The 19,046-nt window shown below is 39.6% G+C and overlaps 2 protein-coding genes across 2 annotated transcripts in view; both read right to left on the reverse strand.

Annotated features, from left to right (window-relative positions):
* Positions 1–4,436, reverse strand: part of CAPS2 (calcyphosine 2) — a 30,189-nt gene extending 25,753 nt beyond the window's left edge. The window contains 3 exon segments of the mRNA XM_085049217.1: positions 1,081–1,154; positions 3,058–3,068; positions 3,361–4,436. Of these exon segments, the coding sequence (XP_084905343.1) occupies positions 1,081–1,154; positions 3,058–3,068; positions 3,361–3,511 (236 nt within the window). The 5' untranslated portion in view covers positions 3,512–4,436.
* A 1,773-nt stretch (positions 4,437–6,209) lies between these two features.
* Positions 6,210–14,543, reverse strand: LOC146443470 (uncharacterized). Its single transcript, XM_085045186.1, has 6 exons — positions 14,330–14,543; positions 11,324–11,526; positions 10,094–10,160; positions 8,719–8,809; positions 7,486–7,595; positions 6,210–6,906 (listed from the first exon to the last, which is right to left on the reverse strand). Exons 1-6 carry the CDS (start codon positions 14,496–14,498, stop codon positions 6,602–6,604), a joined length of 945 nt encoding a protein of 314 aa, XP_084901312.1. The 5' UTR covers positions 14,499–14,543; the 3' UTR covers positions 6,210–6,601.
* Between the last annotated feature and the right edge of the window lie 4,503 nt (positions 14,544–19,046).

The raw sequence follows: 19,046 nt of genomic DNA on the forward strand, positions 1-19,046 counted from the left end.
ATCAAAGCATCTCTGTCCCTTCTGCCTTTACTCCACATATATTGCAGAGCACCATGAATAAGTATTTTTTATATTTTACCACCAATAAGCAACTCTATTCTAGCTTCTTGGAATAAGAGAGCTCCTTACTTTACAGTCTTTTTAAAATATATATAACCGACAGTACACAGAGATAGTACAGAGAAATTGAATTTTTTTTACTTTGGTATGAACAATCAAAGGTCATGGTCACACATGTATAAAATAATGCAGAAAGTTACACTGGCTTTAAGGCTTCTCAGTAAACAAAACTGCCTAAACTATCAATCATGGACCTTGGCAGAGTAGACGTTCTTTATCTGCCAAAGCCACTATAAGGTTTTAAATTTTAAAAGCACAAACAAAATTTCCCATTGTCATAAAAATCCTTCACAACAGTTTCTCTGTATTTTTTACTGTAATACCTGTAAAAGTGGTCAGTAGTTAAAATACGGTTTTTCTTCTTTTGCAGACACATTAAAAATAGTCAAAAACAATGTATAAGTATGAAAGCTCTGAGTGACACCCTCTGAAGAGGATGTCAAGAGGATGAAGCCAGGTTCTTTTCAGTGGTGCCAAGCAATAGGACAAGAGGCAACAGGCAGAAACTGATGCACAGTAAGTTTCACCTGAATATGAAAAAGAACTTCTTTACTGTACAGGTGACTGAGCACTAGAACAGATTGCCCAGAGAAGTTGTGGAGTCTCCCTCACTGCAAATATTCAAGAACCATCTGAACACAATCCTGTGCAATGTGCTCTGGGATGACACTGCTTGAGTAGGGAGGTTGGACCACATGGACCAGTGGGTTGGACCCACTGTGGGGTCTCTTCCATCTTTACCCATTCTGCTATTACACCTCCACTCAGCCAAATGTAAATCAACTTAATTCCAATGCAAATAATGCATCAAATATTCCACTCCAAATATAAACGACAGAAAACAAACCTATGATGGTAAATTTCATGGAACACTAGGTTGAACGTCACTACAAATGCAAATGCATTGTGTTAATAATGCACACCATTAAACAAGCTGATCAGAAATAGAAGCAGACTTACTCTGGTGGGCAAGCACTGTGAGTTGCCTGTCTATTTGGTCTCCAGCCCCAAAAGAATGACACATTATTACATACCTAGAAGATCTGGATCAAAATACATAGTTGTCTCTTTCAATTTCCCCTGAAATATTTAAAATTAGTGGTTCAAAGTATCTGTCCAACATACGTGACTAAGATGCTACTAACAATGGGAAAAAAACCAAAAACTTCTCATTGAAAGTTAGTTATTACACATCATGAGACTAAAAGACTGAATATTCGTCATGACAGAATTTTTTCCAGCCATTAAGAATCTAGAAAGCATCCACATCAGCTATTAATAATACATCAAAAATAATCTATGTTCCTGAGGCTTTGTACCGTCACTGCTCACAAGGCTTTAGGTCACATTGTCCTTGCTGGTTGGGAACCAACCCTTAAACCAAAACCACAAGACTGACAGCCAGCTGGCTCACAAGGAGCTAGCTCAGACTCTAAGGAACCTCTGTTATTTGGTGTAACTGCTTCATCTCAGCTGTAGTATAGCAGTTGTGATGATGACTAGCCAGTTCACTTTATTTATTTTGCAAGGCTACAATACCACACAGATCTCCAAATTCAAGTGGGCAAGAACATGGCAAGAAAAAAAAAGACTCGAGCCAAAGCTTCATCTACCCTGCTATAGCTTTCTGGAAACAGCCAGCAGCAAATCCGTAGGGAAGGCTGCTTGGGGCAAGCACAAAGTAGCAATTCACCAAACTGGCTTCCCAATCTGAAAAAAAAAAAAGTGGTTTGGGATCGGTCAGGAACATTTTTGTTTTCACACTTTTCAGCTCCCAAATCTCAGCATCACAGCCTGAACTGAGCAGAATCCTATTTCCAGCAGTGCCCGAACATCTCTCACGATCTGAGAGCAACCACAAAACTGTAACTCCTTTCTTGCCATGCACCCGGTAGCTGCTCCCGACACAGAAGTTCGGCAACACTACCCTCTAGTGCCTTCAGCACACAGCCCGGGTATCCAGGTTAGGAGTTCTCCTCGTGTAATAGGCACTGCCACCATGTGGTCACGGACGTGAAACAGTCAAGGCATCAGAAACAATGCATTAAATCTCACATTTACCGTTTTTCTGTACCATTTCAATTGTGGTGAGGTAAAGAACAGACCTAATTCTACACGTTAGCCTTAACAGAATTCCTTTTCTAGAAGTCAACAAATCAGGAAGAAAGCAAACAAAAAACATAGTGAATACTGGGGTGAAGTACATGATTTCAACCAAATTTTAATTTAAGATTTATTTCTGCAAACTACCAAGAATCATGTGGACTAGGGAGTCTGAATTTGGAAAGTCAGTTGCACAAGAAAGAAAATAAAAGGGGAATAAGAGATTAGAGAAAAAGTGACATTTCTTTTCTTTTAAAACCTACGCTAAATGCCCTAAATGTTCTTGTGGTGCACAAGTATTTAGTTTTCAAAAACCTGGTTAAAACATTAACAGTAACATTATAACACTGATGTGTTATCATTTACAAAAGGTCATTTTTTCATTCCAAATCAAACTGAAAAGAAGAACAGTAACTTGGCAGCCAAACTCCAAGAATTCCTAATGGAGTCATGCAACAAATAAGGAAGTTAAATGGGTGGTTGGGGCCTGAGGGAGGATTAGCAATTAACTTTAGTTCATGGGCATAAAGTATACAGTATCTGTGAGAAAAATCAACTGCTACTAACAATATTGATATTTACTATAGCAGTACAAAAAATAATGGATCTCAGAATCCAAGATCGTATTTGTAGGGACTTTCAAAAGTTAGCCCTAAATTTTCTGCTGTAGTGATCCTGTGAGGATTGCACACCTACCTCACCTCAAAGCATAGACTATTAGGAATACCTGGAAAACAAAACTCCCCTTCATACTGAACACAGAGTGCTGAGATTCATTTGCCATGTCAATCTAAAATCATGCCTTTTCAAATTATATTTTGGACACTGCTTTACGTTACTGCTGTCTTGAAAAACAAAAACAGACACACCTGTTAGCAGTTTCACCAACAGCCTGAGACAGCACATAGTACAGGTTCAAGCCTCTATTGCTCTTAATTGCAAGTACGAGTTCATTCTTAAATTCCCCCCATTCCAATTAAGTATTCAGAGAAGCAGTTATTTTAGGATAGCTGTTTATATTGGAATTTCCTGCAATCATTTGAGAAGCTGTCATACTAAACTATCCCTTTCTGCCAAAAATAATTTCTTTAAAAGTTGTCTTCTCTATAGAATGGATTCTAATCTCAAACTAAGAACCTTCTGAAATATGATTAAAATATATGTAAAATGTCAAAGTAAGGAAAACAATCACAAGCCTTCTATTGTCTACCTGACATTTCTTCCCCCTCAATGACAACTCAGCCTTCTTTTGAGGGGATGCAGCAACTCCTTTAACTTCCAAATCCATGCAAATGCAATGACAGCTTTCAGAACAAACTGAAAAACAGAAAACACTATTGAGAAAAGCATGTATTTGTATCTAAGTACTTCTGGAAAAAAAAAAAAGTTACTGCATTATAAACAATTTTGGTAGTTTTCAGCAAGCTATGAAATGCTGCTGGTTTCTCTTTTTCACTGCCTCTTAATTTCAGTCTTTCATTACTAATGCTTAACCAGATTCCTATTCAAATGTATGTTTTTGCCTCAAGCTAAACTCCTCCTTTCCCTTACACTTATCGATACCTTCTCATTCCAGTATGACTCATTTGCTACCCCTTTGCAACATCAGACCTTTTGTACTCAGAGCTGCTGCTTGGCTCTGCATCGCTCAGTCCCTGGGAACAGGTACTTTCAGGAAGCACTGGCCCTGCGGGCACACTGCCAGGCGCCGGGAGCTCCAGGGTGACATTCCAACTATGCTATGTCCTGCTCCGCGGGCTTCTCCTTCCACCCGCTCAGTTTTGAACCAAAAGCCCGTCATACAGTTCCCAGCAATGAAGACACTCCGTTTTCAAACCACAGGCCGATCGCCCTGAGCAGTTTCCACTGCCAAGCACGCTTTCCTCTCCCGAGCAGGAGCAGGGCTGCAGGGCCGGCTCGGAGATGGGCACACAGCCCTCGCCACCCGCACTGCCCTCCCGCCCCAGCCCTGCCCGGGGCACGGAGAATGTCCGCGCACGGCCGCAGGGCTCTGCCGGAGCGGAGCATCCTCCCTCCCTCCCACCTGAGGACACACAGGGGACGAAGCGTTGTGCTACGTAATGGTCCACACGCTGCGATTACTTTTATCAAACAGCCACGCTGTAAGAGGCTAAATAAACATGGTGAGCTCAGCAGCTCCAGGGAAACGATGCATTCTCCCCGGAGAGGCGCGGGCGGCCGGGCGGCAGGGCTGTGTCTCACCGGAGCGCTCGCAGCGCTGTCGCACGGCTCCCGGCCCGGCCCCGCACCTCTCCGCGCTGCCCGGGCCGGGCTTGCCGCCTACAGCAGCGCGGAGGGGCCAAGCCCAGCCAGGCCTCGCACCGCAGCCTCGCAAGGTGCGCTCGGCGGAGCTGGGGAGCGGAATTCCCCATTGCTCCTGCGGAAATACCCTGCCGGGGCCCGGCCGTCCCGCCCTGCGGCCCTCGCAGCCCCGCCGGGACAGCCGGGCGCTCACACACGGCACGGAGTCTGCCCTCGGCAAACCCCGGCAGCCGGAATCCGAGACTTCCACTCTGCGGCGAGAGCGCTCAGGTGCGCGTTTGTAGTCCTGGGTGAGAAATACAGCCATCAGCCCAGGACAGCTCAGAGCCTTCCGGACGAAGGCTTCAAGCGTCGGCAGCATCCGCAGACTCGTGGAGGTGAAAGGCACAGCAGTGATGATTCAAACACTGCTCCAGGCGGGGATAACGCTGCGACAAAGGACACTGCCATCAGTGTGCCATCCGGAGGGCAGCAGGACTGACCTGCACCCTGCAAACACCTCGGCAGCACAGCACGCCCGGCTCTCACTCCATCGTTCCCCCTGATCAATGGCTTTGAATTAGTTTCAGTTCACTTATTAGGTATTTCAGAGAAAAACCTCGGTGCAATTATGATTTTTTTTCAAACAGTTCCAGTTGTCCTGAATGACCAGAACAACATAAGGTATTTTTAAAAATCAAATTGTATCCAAGTACCAGTTCTGATTCATCCGTTCTGTCTTGGGGGAAAAAATCTGTCACCTCTTGAGAAACCCTGGCTCTGTAGTCAATCAGTTTTTCAAAGTTAGGCACAATCTCACTTAGTGCAAAACTACTAACACACTGACGCTACGGATGTATTTCTGGATGCTGCTACTTCCAAGCCTCTGTGATCCAGTTTTAGAACCAAACACATACCATGTTTCCACACCAGAATGAACAATTCATTCCATTTCAGTGAGTGACACGATAATAAATTTAGTCCCTTTAAGTACAGTACATTTCCTCCATAAAAACAAATTCACATGCTATTTTCCTGTAAGAAGAAGGATGGCAGAAGAGTTCAGGCATCATAACTGGCCTACTTAAAAGCTGTGCAATTACAAAACAGAAAATTTAACAGTGCAGTACTGTTGGAGTTACCTCTAAGGCAATTCCTCTCATTAAAGGCCGGCAATATAATAGGTGTTTGCGTTAAATGAACAAAAAAATGAGTAAAAAAATTAAAGTATGGACAAAAATTATTCTGGAAAAGGAAAATAAATGCTTTTCCTAATACTGACCTAAAGAGGCCACTATCAAGTTGGCATAATGTATTGAAAAAAGATCCCATGTGCCACAGTCCTTGAATGGTACGTGGCAATACATCTGTTAATTCTGATAGCAAAAAAGTGTATTACAATGAATCAAAAGGCCAGATTCTACTGTATTAAAAGAAAAGTGAAACAGAGATACAGTACTAATAGGTATCAATCAGTTATTAGACAGCTGCTGAGTTTAATTAGTGACAAGTGGGGAAGAAATACATTAGGGATTAAGCTGACCTACAAAATTATACATCATTACTCAGGAGACTGCACAGTCAGACATAATTATTTTCATATAGTGTCCATGGCTAAACTTCTCTCTTCAAATAAAGAAACTTAACTATGAATGAATCTCAAAGACTTAACCCATACTGCTTTTCACACTCCCAAAGAGAAAATTTTTCCACAAAGACCTGAATTCATCAGTGCATGCTCTTTAATGAACTCAAGAAAGTCACAGTTCAAGTGGCATAATGCTTACTAGTTACAAAACATTTTTGAAACACTTATACTTCATAGTTTCAATTAGAAGATATTCTAATATTTCTGTGAAGCATCAGATATAATTACAGTGCATTATATACAGAGTACAGAAATATTTTTATAGGGAAAAATAAATAGAAAAATTTTGTAAACATCCTGAGTAAAATTCTGCTGCCACTGAAGTCAGTTACAGAATTGTCATAGATACGAGCAAAGGCAGTATTCCACCCCTCTTTTTAAAGCATATAGCAGTGCACATAACTTCATTTCAAACAGTTTAAAGTGCATACAACATTATAGGAAAGAATTCATAAGCTTTTGGGCATTTTACATATGAAGATTCCGTTCATATCTATTGCGTCTCCGCAGTCCCATCTCTACTGATTCAATGGCATCTTTGCTTATCATTTCTTCATCTTCTGGCTCCAACCAATGTATTTCATCTGGCTCCAACTGATGTATTTCACATTCATCATGTAATTCATGCTCTTCTATTTTGTAATCATTATCAATATCCTCAAGTAAATCTTCGCTACAGTCATCTTCTCTGTTGTCCATTTCTTTCTCTTGAGAATGTTCAGCAAATGATTGAATGAGATCTTCAAGTTTCTCATTACATATGTGTCCAAGATCTTAAAATTCACAAAAAATAATAAAAATGAAAGTTTACTGGTCAGTTTAGAAGTAGAACTTTTTTTGGTTTTTTTTCTCTTTTATTTAGACTCAAATAATGCAAAAATTCCCAAAATCTCTAATGAACCATTCTAAACATTCAAGATTCCTCTTGGGCTACTATGCAGCTCTTGGAAGTCTCCATTTGAAATAAATACACAATTTGCTCTTTAGTGTTTTATGAAAGCACTAGTCACAGCCTCAGAGATCCCCATGTGGAAATCCTTAGCCTAGAGTTAGTCCACTACTAAGACACTGCTTAGGAACTGACATTCCAAAAGCCTGTTTTGTCAAAGCAGAATGTGACTGTGGTCCATCCCAGTTCAATGTCTTTAGCTCCTATTCTTAAGTAAATGATGATGTATCAAAAATTTTATATTGGATACATCTCAAACAGGAAGAATGGTATTCCTCCAGAATAAAACTAATTCCACACAAAGTACCTAAGGTGCAGAAGCTGAACATTATTATAGTGAGATGAATTTATTCTTTTAAAATGTAAACTACTTAGTTATCTATCTGTCCGAAAATCAAAATACCTTTCGTCTTGTTTTCTGATTTATCCAATCCACTTTCTTTCATCAGTCGCCTAATTGATTGGAGTTGTGTCATTATTTCATCTTTCTGTTCACAAGCTAAAGCATTGACACTAGAAAAAAAAAGACAAACGTTAACAGCTGAAAGATTATTGGGAGTGCTTGATAGTAATACACTTACTGCAATATTTCTTACTGTGCATACCATAGTTAAGTTTGTGAAATGTTTAGGTCAAGCTTTCCTTTGAGAACTGTTTCTTGAGAAATGGGGAGCCCATCACATCACACAACTATTTCAATAGTGACACAAATAGTGACATTCATGTCACTGAACTATAACACTGGGGTCCCAATTGCCAAGGTAGAGTAATAACTACTGAAAGTTACAATTATCCAAAGTACTGTTATTAATAGTACAACAATGCCTAATACAGAACTTTAGAGTTTAAAGGCTTTTCTCATATAATTCAGGGTTTTTTTACCTTCCTCCCCATCACTACTAGAAATTTGTTAGACAAACTGGCCAGTGAATTTGCGGCTTAATAGTTTCAGCAGATATCAAGTTCAGAAGTACACTACATAAACAATCAGGAAATTCTGCATGTTTTAACTTGTGTTTCATGAAGGATGTCAGTCTACAAAATTAACTGCATGGATATTTTTATTTCTAGTAGATGACTAAGGTTCTAGCTTATTAAGAACAGAACTTCTCTAAAAGTACAAGGATTTTTTACATTACTGATTCCCTTGTCACACTAAAATACCAAAGTTCTATTTCACTGAAATACACACACTTCACAGATTCATTTCAAAACACAAAAGCAGCTATACCTTGACAACTATTTTTTTCTTCCAATTACATGTAAAGGAAGAAACCCACTCTGCTACTAAAATCTAATTCCCACAAGAGCTCTCAAATGCTACTGATATTAAACATATTTTCAGTATTAGTTTCCATGGTCTATATTCAAGTTCATCTCGTTAAGCCACAGTAACATGACCATAAGCCTTTTCCATTTATGTGTGATGAACAGGAGATGGGAGGTGTCTGTGGAAAAGTTCACAAAGGGCAGAACTGGTACTACCTGCAAAAGGCTACAGAAACAATAGTAATTAAAGAAAGTTCCTGAAACTGTTACTTACCTGTATATAAGGATCATTCTAAGAACTCTTGGTTAACATTTTGGCGAATTTCAATTTACAGGAAACAACACTCAGATTTTTAAAAACACTCACCAGTTTGAAAGTGGATCCAACTGAGTCAATAAAGAATTTAGCATTTTCTCTGTATGTGCTAGATGTTGCTCCAGTTCTAAAAGTTGATGTTCTAACAAAATCAAACACAAACAAAACCAAAACAAAACAAAAAACAAGAGGGAGGTAGGGCGGAGAGGGGGAGCAGGAGAGAAAGAACATTGTAAGAAATGTCTTTACAAATGGAATTAGGATATTAATTTATATTTTTGGTTGGGCAGATTCAAAACCAGGAACTTTCTTTCATCCATAAACTTCTATATGAATATGAAAAGGGAGTGCTGGGGCTAAGAACAGAAGCCTTATTATGTGTGAACAGCAGTCCTTACCACCCAATAACCTATCTCCAATAGTGCCCAAAACAGAGGACATCTTTGTAGAAACTGAGCAAGAATGGGAAGCTCTCCTTCCCAGTCTCAAAAACTGTGCAGTTCCAGGACTTCCTGAGATGTAAGTCCTATATTTATACTTAAAATGCTTTTATGTGTTTGTCTACTCACAGCATACAAACATATTTAATTCTGAATATACTAGAATCAAGAGTAGTAACTCCTAAAATATGATTAATCTTTGAAGAAAGAAGAATATAACACACAAGGATGATGAGCAGGCTGTGTAGTAAATCACTGCTGAACCTGATTACAGACCTGGTGTATAAAGACACCAAAAGATGCTGCTAGTTGTTTAATTCACTAAAAATGTGTCTATACAAGGGAGGAAAATGTATGAAAATAGCTCATATAGCTCATATAGCTCATATAGATGCTGATAACTTTTTCTCCAAATAACGTTTTTTTCTCTGCACGTGCAGAATAGACTGAATCAGTCAGTCAAGAGTACTCTGTATGATGAAAAAAAGATGGTAAAATTTATTGTCGCTTCTTAGAAACATTTAATGTTTTTGACAGGTTTCTCATTTGGCCTAGAAACCATAAGCAGTCTCTATAATTGTTTAGCCATACTGTTCCACAATCAATACAGTTCAATTCTAAACCAGATCATTATATTCTCTTTAAATACCCTACTTTATGTAAAGATATTATGCCCCATTTTAAACTGAAGAAAGCTGAACAGATTTTAAGTCAGAAAAACGTCAGACATTTAAAAGTCAGAGAATCATACTACATTTACTACAGCTGTTTTAAAGAGCATTACCTCTGGAGAATTTTTAACAAACCTCAAACAAGTGTTTCAAATATACAGAATAACAAAGTGGGTTTTTGTAGATTCCTAACTGCCCTTAATAACTTAAAAGATTGTTTTCACTTAGCTAGATTGTATTAATGAAAATATGTAGCTTTGTTCCAGTAGGATATATGCTTTTGTTGAACATATGCATTCTGGATGGGTATCTTACCTGTTTCCTTTGCCTTGTCTTCTGTACTTTTATCCTTTTTGGAGTGACTTTCTTCATGTGACTTCATCTTTAAAAGACACAATTGAGTTAAACTTCATCACTATTTGTGTACTAAAATCAAAACTGCATTTAGAACTTTAGTGGAAGTAAACAGCAACCATGAAAATGTGCTACATTAATGAAACTTTTCTTCTCTGATGTCTCCTTCCTGTCTTAAACTAACACTTCTGATTTTAAGCAATGACAACATGACTGGCAAAAGCTGTAAAAGAAAGCAGTTACTATTTCAGAAAGGAACAGAAGAAACCTTCCAGGTTACTGGATCCAGTCTCCTATCATTTATTAGGAGACAGAATTTATTTCTTAAAGTAATAAAGATATTGTTATAAAAATATTTACATTTCAATCCCACAAGCCCAAGTGTAAAGAGTTGTAACACCCAAAATATGGTTTTCATTATTTTTAAATCTTATACTAAACCAGGCAGCCTTTATGCTCATTTTGCTAAGCTGTGGTATTTTTCTCATACATGAGATTAACATGAACTGACCAGAAAAATGAGGATGTTGTCTCCAGTCCTCTATTCCTTTTCAGTTTTATTTCTCCTGAAAGCAAGCAACAATATTCCAGGTGCACTCTCAGCACTGCAAGTCCTGCAGTATCTCTTACTATAAATAATTCATATCAAGACTGATTCCTTTTAAAAAACAACTGATCATGTGTTCTCCTTTTTTAATTTACAAATGGTGGAAGAGGTATCCATTACATGAACACACCTGTATGTTGCAGCTTCATGATAAAATGAGAAGTCCAAATAAAATGTCAAGTCTACTCACTATTCTAACTGCTAATCTAAGACCACTGCTCTGCAGGAATTGTCCACCTCCTTCCCATACTCAATCTCATTCTGAAGAATGAAAAGGGAGTGAAATGCTGATGAGACTTAGGTTACAGACTCAGGTAGCAGCACTGTTTAGGTTCTCAGATTCTCATTTGAGGCTGCAGGGTGGGTAAGAATCTCACTTCTTCAAGTGTCTAAAAATACATAATCCAGAAGGAATGCCATCATAAGGAAGAATTAGATACGCTAAAATTTTCACATGCAAACAGAACAATAAATGGCTTTGGACAACCACATACATGGGCTCAGAATTGGAAAATCAAACAAAGAAACCAAGCAGTTACATTTCCTCCTAACTACAATAATTTAATGCTTTTCCTATGGCTTACCTTAAGAAGTTTGTATGCTGCAAACATTCCCACTCCAAGAGCATACAATGGCATGAGGGTGAATGCTAACTCCCTACCATTTCCTCTTGTTCTCTCACTTTTCATCTCTTTCTCCATTGCATTTCTCATCTGTTGAATACTCTGGTAAGTATTACTGTCAGAATTTCCTGGATTCCTGGATTGATGAATTGTCTGAGGACTACCTTAAAAATTAAATTGAGGGAAAGACAACAGATTAAGAAATGAAATTAGGAGTCCACAAATGGAATTGTTTTCTCTTGCATAATCATCTTTGTTCATCACTCTTCTAAGACAGTGTGGGCAACTCTGCATCCAATAAAAGCATTTAAAATTATTCTTATATTAACAGGATGCACTATTAAATCTAGGCAGCAAAATCTCTCAAACCAACCTTGGTTTGTTTAATGTAAAAGTTTTAAGCTTCTTCCTTCACAGCAACATTAGCAAACCCTCAGCAAACCACAGAAAGATAGATATAACAAGAAATAATTTAAACCTTGAAATTAAAGCAGACTCAGAGAAACTATGGATAATGTGGAAAACAGTAATTACTATTTTTTCCTTTGTACCAAAAGAACTGAGTTAATTACAGATTGAATTGTCTGGTCCCAGAAAAAAAGGTTCTGTTCAAATACACATGCTGTGTTGCTGCTTTCATGATTTTGACAGTAAATGCAATTTTACGTGGACATTCACAGTCTTAGAAGTACTGTACCTCTGCAAATCAAATATTTAGCAAGAAAAAATTACACAACAGCCAAAAGATGCAACCCTGGAAGTCAGAAATAGTTTTGCATGTAATTTGTCTGCCAGAAAAGGAAGCAGATGAAAAAATAGCCACTGTCATTGTTATTCAACTTAGGAAACAGGTTATTTGGTAGTTAAATCAAGGGTTTGTGGGACATGCACATATGAAACAGTTCTATCAACTAAAGAATGCGGATGCTTGCAGGGACAGACAGCAGGTGCCTGGGGGATTGTGAAGTTTTACACTGATGTCTCAACCATCAGTGTAGATTTACAATTTCAAACTTAAAATATCAGAACTGAGTATGGGTCTGACAAGGTTCACATTCCATAAAAACTCCCAAACAAAAGACCATTATGCAAATCACTTCTTGTCCATTAATACTGTAACACTGGCATTGCAGGAACACACAGTACCATAACTCAAGTGTGCAAAGTACAACCACAATCAGATAGAGAAAAAACCGATGTAAGTTACACCTCCCTGGGAAACAACTATTTGGCTACAGCTTCTGCCAACTACAAGAGAAAAAAATTACTCTAATTCTGACAATCTGAACTGGTAATTTGTGATAAGAGATCTCAAACAGTGTTTTAGTATTGCCTAAGAGGAGTTAGCCAGAAAAGTTTTTCTGACGAAAAGGTCATCAAGGGATGACCTTAAGTGTAGCAGCCTTTACGATCACATCTAAAGAGAAGTCATGCCAGCATGACTGAAAGTTCTTCCACATGTAATTGATCAGTTTGCAACATGCATGTTTAACCTCTGTGTTTGCTCACTGGAACCCAAAACAGAACTGGACAGTTACACAAAAACTTAATGTCCCAGCTGATACAAACAGAACTCAAGCTACCTTCACCATTCTGTGCAAATTCAGGCAGGCATTCTCCTTTCAGAACAAGTGGGTTTAGATTTACTAAAACTACTAACTAATCTGGAAATCACATTTTATTTGACACGTATTTTTCCTCCTTTCAGAATGTTTCATACTGATTCCTAGTTTTACATTTACACTCACTTTTCCCCCTATTTTAAGGTCCGTTTGTTTTTAATGTAAATGAGAAGTTTTACTAAAATACAAATCATAAAAATGAGAATGTGGCAAGGGAAATACCTTCTAGGTAGAAAGGAGGAATACTGAATCCTGGTGGAGTCCAGTGTCTGGCACCAAGTTTATCCTACACAAGAAACAGCAAAGGTAGCTACTAGCCAACCAGGCAAAAAGAACCTCCCAGAGAGGTGAGAATAGGAGATCGATCTGAAATTTATTTTACTCAGTGCTGGGCTAATACTTCAGTAGAATCACAGCCTTGTGATGCCTTTTGTTTAGGATTTAGTTTTAAAACAATTTGATCTATAGGGAATACATACCTACAGTATAAATTAAAAATAATCAAGCAAAACAGGCTAGGCAAGAATTTATGAAGCACAGTAAATTTGACATCACCTGGGAAGAACATGGTAGCAGCTCAAGCCTCAGTTTTTCTGCCTGCCAGGAAAAAGCACAGACACATCTGGAGGACTACAGCAACTAGCTATCTTTTGGTTTGAAACGCCTTGGAAGGGCATCATTAATGAATCACAGAACTTCCTCACAAAAGCAGGCTTTTTGTGATTGTCAAAACAAAGGTGGGCCTTTGGACCTTGAGATAAACCGTGACAGGCACTGACATGGCTTAACATTCCACTTGAGCTCCTCCAGGTGGTAAACTCTGTAGCCCATTCATTGACACCCTTTCTAAAAAACATCTTGGACTCCTTTTTAGTACACTTGCGGACAGATTTGGTAAGGCTGTGTGTATATTTACTAACAGTAACACCTGCCTTCCGTAAAGCACTTGAGTTTTAACCTGTGGCACCTCCCAGCTCCTCATCTGTTGGACTGTGCCCCTCCGGGCACGGCTCGGCACACTGCCCCCACGCCACACACTGCCAATTACCGCGTGTTTCCTGCACTTACAGAGTCGCTTCGGTAAGACAACACAACAAAACCCAAAGCATTAGCGAGCCAGAGCAGCGGAACCCCGCCGGGGTGGGGGGTGTCGGGGCTGCTCAGGGCACACAGGCCAGCTCGGAGCGGTGTGAGCAGGCCTCCCCCTGCACAGCCCCCGTACAGCACCCGGCGCCTCCGCCGGACGAGGGCACATCGCTCCCGGCTCTCGGTTCCCATCGAGCCCGCCCGAGCCCGGGGCGCCTCCCGCACGGAACGCCGGGCGCTGCATCCCCACGACTCCTACCTCTGCCGTGCGGACGGGGATCGTAATGGCCGGGCCCGGCCTTGCCGCCCCGCGGAGACCGGCCGGCCCGCCCGCCGCCTCCAGCCCCGAACATCCTGGGCATGACGACGAAGACGCAGAGCACCAGCACGGCCGAGACCAGCACCTGCTGCGCGGCCGACAGCGCCATGGCCGCTGCCTTCCCGCGGCCGCGCCGCGCAGCCGCCACAGCGACCCCCGGCGGCGCCCCGCGGCACTGCACGGCCCGGCCCGGCCCGCCCACGGCAGCGGCAGCATGGCCGCCATGGACAGCGAGCGGGTGCGCTGCGCCTGTAGGCCTGAAGCGCCTTGCTGTGGCGATGAAAGGCTTTGCTGGAAAGGGCTAAACAGAAATGAAGGAGAGGCAGAAAAAGCAGATGTTTGGTGTTCAGTCCGCTTTGTGCCGCAAGGGGAACATGTTAGCAATGGGCAGCTAAAGGATGAGCATCTGAACACGCTTGGGAATGTGCATGTTTTCGGCAAAGAATGTCCTTTGCTTGAGTGGGTTTTAAACTGGATTGGCAGATAAGGGGCTGGGTGTGATTTTGAAGTTTGCAAAAGACACCACACTCAGTTTTAAATACTAATAGGAAAACCAGGAAAAGTTATGACTGAAAGTATGGCTAGAAAAAACCTAAAGGCATTAGGGAGGAAAGAGTATCAGCAGCCAGTGACGTTAAAGTCCACACAGAAACTAAGAGTGAACTGAAACTTGTGAACACCAGTAAACCTAGGCAATAAACCATCTTCTATTGAAATATAAAATTAGGTATTTCAATGGTAAACTTGCTGAAAAACAGTCACGACTGGAGGACAAATTACAGAAGATTGTTCATGTTCAGGAATCAGGTGGAAAGGAGTAAGAAGTAGTAGAATGAGTTGCTGGCCAAGAACTAGCACGTTGACCTCATGAAGCTGTCTTTGTAAAATGCCCTGATGTGCATTTAAAGCTTTACCATAGAAGGAGTGAATATTTGTTTCCAGACGCTCTCTTAAAAAACACTTAAAAATCTGTACCATTGAATCTACGGTATCTGTGCATTTTTACTTTGAATTAATTTTTATGTATCAAATTGAAATCCTTAATGACCTGTTCAACAACAAAATCCCAAGAAGTTTCATGTTTAATTTAATATGCCTGAAGACAAAACTGCATTTCAAACATCTTTTCAGTTGCTAGCAAGTGCTCTTACAAAGTTAATTTTCAACAGTGAAGGGAGGAAAAACTTGTCCAATAAAATTAGTTTGTATTTCTGTGCTCCAATAGGAAAAGTCAGTTAAAATAAAACACAGGTACTTCCCTTAATAAGGAAAAGTATTTCTTTATGAAACTCTGGTGTTTGATATCTATCTGCTTTATTGCTGACTGGTTTTATCTGATTGTTTAAGATTTTGATGTAACTTAACATTGCACAACTATTTCACCTTTCATGTTCTTCAGGCTTTGGCAGCAGCTTTGGCACAAACTGCAAGGGCATAGAAAAATTAATGCATTTTTGAACATAATAAATACTTAAGTAAGAAACATTTGTGCCATCCTAATTTCACATCTATTGGAGAGAATATTTGGAATGGAAGTAATGAAGTATTTTATGTTGCTTATGCCATTAAACTGGTATGGTGAGATCAGATTCTTAATTTTCATAGTGCAGAATTGTATTAAGGTTTGTGGTTATTACATTCAAGTAAGAGTTATGTTTGGTGAAATGTCCTGGTTAGTGCCTACAGATAAATCAGTAGCAGCTGTAAATAATACAGAGGTTGCACAGATGGTAGCAACTGGCAGCTCACTGTCTTTTGTAATATCAAGCAATGACTGTGCCTGCACTGGCTTACCTCAGTATCTTGTACAATAATTTGCTCTTGTTGTCCACAATATTGACCTCACTGAAAGCCTCACTTCTCATTTCTCTGCATCAGTACTACATGAACTTTATAACATAATAATTTCCGGTTCTCTAGTTGCCAAGCCATGCAGTTTAGAAGTCTGGAGATGCTATTGGAAGTAATCACAGTAATTGCAGAATGTCTGTGGGTATTCCTTAGTAAAAATGTTGACAAAAGGAGAAAATCCAGCCAAAGTAAATGGTATGCTTTACAAATCTCATAAAAAAGAAAAGAAAAAAAACCAACAAAATTTATTATGTATTTCTGATTTCTCAGTGGTAATTCTGAGAAACTTAATGCTGTTGAGAAAGTAAAGGTTTCTTTTGAACATTTAATATTTTAAGTTGATTTATTCATTCCCACATTTAAGAAATAAGCTTTGCCGTTGAACTGATTTCATCTATGAGCAAACACATAATATTTCACTGATGTAAAACAGATGATAATTTTAATGTCAAGTAGATCTTATCTAGTAAAAGCAGCTCTTAAATTTCTTATCTCAGTGTTCAAAGATGCTTAGTTTGCTCTCTGTGTACATTACAGATGAAAATACTGTGCAGTTTACTTACGGAGAAACTGTTTCCAGACACAACGGTAGCTGTGAGATTCTTTTCCAGTAGACTTTGGATTGTGAAATAAAAATACTAAAAGTTATCAGAATAATTTACGGAGCATTTTCCTTGCAGCTTTTTTATGTCCTTTCTCACCTGTTTCTCCACAAGTGCTAATTCTTTTTTCCTGCCCCTGGTTCTGCCTGTGACAAAACTAAAAGTGAGGCTGGAGGATTTAAGTTTTGCTGTTTATTTGGCAGTAGATATTCAGAAGGCTAGAGCTAGACAGCATCTTAGCAAATTATTTTTCTTTTTTTCTGTGGCACAATAAATTATGAAAAGTTACCTAGCAAGGTAGTTTTTATATTTTAATAATTGCAATTCAGCCTTGTCTGTGTAGAATTCTGGAGGGTTTTGCACATTTCTCTTGGAGTGATGTTCATGTCTAAACTTTCTTTCCCTTGGTTATTTGCTCCTTTCCTGTCATACATCATAGTTAAGTCATATCAAGATGTTCATGCATTTCAGACACCCTTTTCAGGGTGTCTGAAAGGAATCTAATGACTGGAAAAAACAAGCAGGGTACGTGGGTTAAACACCATGAACATGTAAAAATACCCATGTCATCAGAATTGATACTTGAAGATCATGCATGATCCAGGAGCAATCACGTTCTTGAAGGCTTGGACACGGAATTGAAAATGGGTAAAATGTATGGACTATAAATGGATAGGCTATGTAGAGTTGCTAAGAGAGCCACAACACTGGAATGTCAACATGGTGGAAATCTTAAAAGCCTGTGTTAAGCTGTTACATAAAGGCCACTGAAATGCTTGGTCCTTAACCCAGTATTCAGGTAACACTGTTGGAAAATATATCAGGTTAAAAATTTTATATAACTTTAGTCAAAAGCTTTGTTTGTCTTTACCTTGGGAAAAGGAATTTTAGGTTTCTTTCACAGCATTGTTCTTCCAGATGAAGTCTGGTGGACTCAGCATATCAACAGATTGGGAGTGACCCCGAAGATAACCAGAAAGATAAAGACTATTAACAGAACATCCTCCGGGACATTGTGGTTATCAACAAGACATGATGGCTATCACAAACGGCTACCCCAGACCACCTCCAGCAGGGCTGAAGACATCCTGGCCCGGAAAAAGGACTGATAAGAAAAACTGAAGAATGAAGAATCTAATTAGCATCAGAGGCGAGGAGATTCAGATCCAATGAGAAACTGAATACTGGAAGTTTGCTCAACTTTAGACCAATGAACACTGACCCAGTGCTTTCCTATGTATTTTTACTGTGTAATCATCAGTCTAAATATATGGAGTGCCAAAGCTTTTTACACTTAAGTTCACAGAGGGAATCAGCCAGACCACTTCAAAATTACAGTAAAACTTTCTGCAGTCCAGTCACATACTAATGGTCTCCTCTGTTAGCTGTGAAACTGTTTACAGCCTAAGTATTACAAAATAATTTTCAGACTCTTTAGCTCTTAATACATACAAAATAGTTTCTTACAGAATAATTCTTGTGGAAATTTAATACCACTGCTGTCGTTTCATGTAATCTGTTTTCTGCCCTGAGGTGACACTGGTAATAGCAGCAGCAGTGCATGTCAGAATATTAGTTTATTCACACGTCTGGAAGGCCAAGTGATCTTGCAGCTGCCTAATCCTGTGGACAGAATAAGAAAACCCAGCAAATCCACCCATTTGTTCATCTGAACCTGGTAAGTCAAGGTCAGACTTTCTGTCCTCAACACAAGGAACAATGCTCTGTGGGGAAGTTGATGATTTGAGGACAAAATTTAATGTAATTTTACAGACCTCCCTGGCATTGTGGATATCTGTTAATAGGCTGTAATCCACCAGTTTTCAGTGCTCTGACTGAACAGAACATAAGTGGGAAACTAAGAGTCTGAGGTTTTGTTTTTACAGGCATTTTAAACTGAAAGCAGGTGAGAAGTGAGAAAGTGGGCTGTAAACATGGGGAATTTTTCAAAATCATGGGGCTGTAAAGCTTCCGGCACATACCCAGCTCCCAGCTCATGGTGCTAAATTTCGCTTGAGATCTGTGCAAGGATAGGCAATGCTTGTATTGTCCAGACAAATATAATGCGATATCCAAATCCCAAGACTTAATTGTCAAGATCCACTGCTTAATGCTGGTAAAAGTCCAAAACTTTCTCTTGGGAAAACACTCTGCTCGAGGGCAGATGGACTTCTGCTTTAAGTAGAGATAGAGTCACTAGATGG

Source organism: Lichenostomus cassidix, chromosome 1Aa (genome assembly GCF_008360975.1).
Source record: "Lichenostomus cassidix isolate B80296 chromosome 1Aa, HeHo_3.0, whole genome shotgun sequence".
NCBI lineage: Eukaryota > Metazoa > Chordata > Aves > Passeriformes > Meliphagidae > Lichenostomus > Lichenostomus cassidix.

What these genes read in the sequence shown, in the direction of transcription:
- LOC146443470 (XM_085045186.1), bottom strand. Translation starts at nt 14,498, where the DNA reads ATGGCGCTGTCGGCCGCGCAGCAGGTGCTGGTCTCGGCCGTGCTGGTG. An exon ending in TCCCCGTCCGCACGGCAGAG is followed by an intron (nt 11,527 to 14,329) that starts GTAGGAGTCGTG and finishes TTAATTTTTAAG; the next exon opens with GTAGTCCTCAGACAATTCAT. An exon ending in TTGGATCCACTTTCAAACTG is followed by an intron (nt 7,596 to 8,718) that starts GTGAGTGTTTTT and finishes TTTTTTTTCTAG; the next exon opens with TGTCAATGCTTTAGCTTGTG.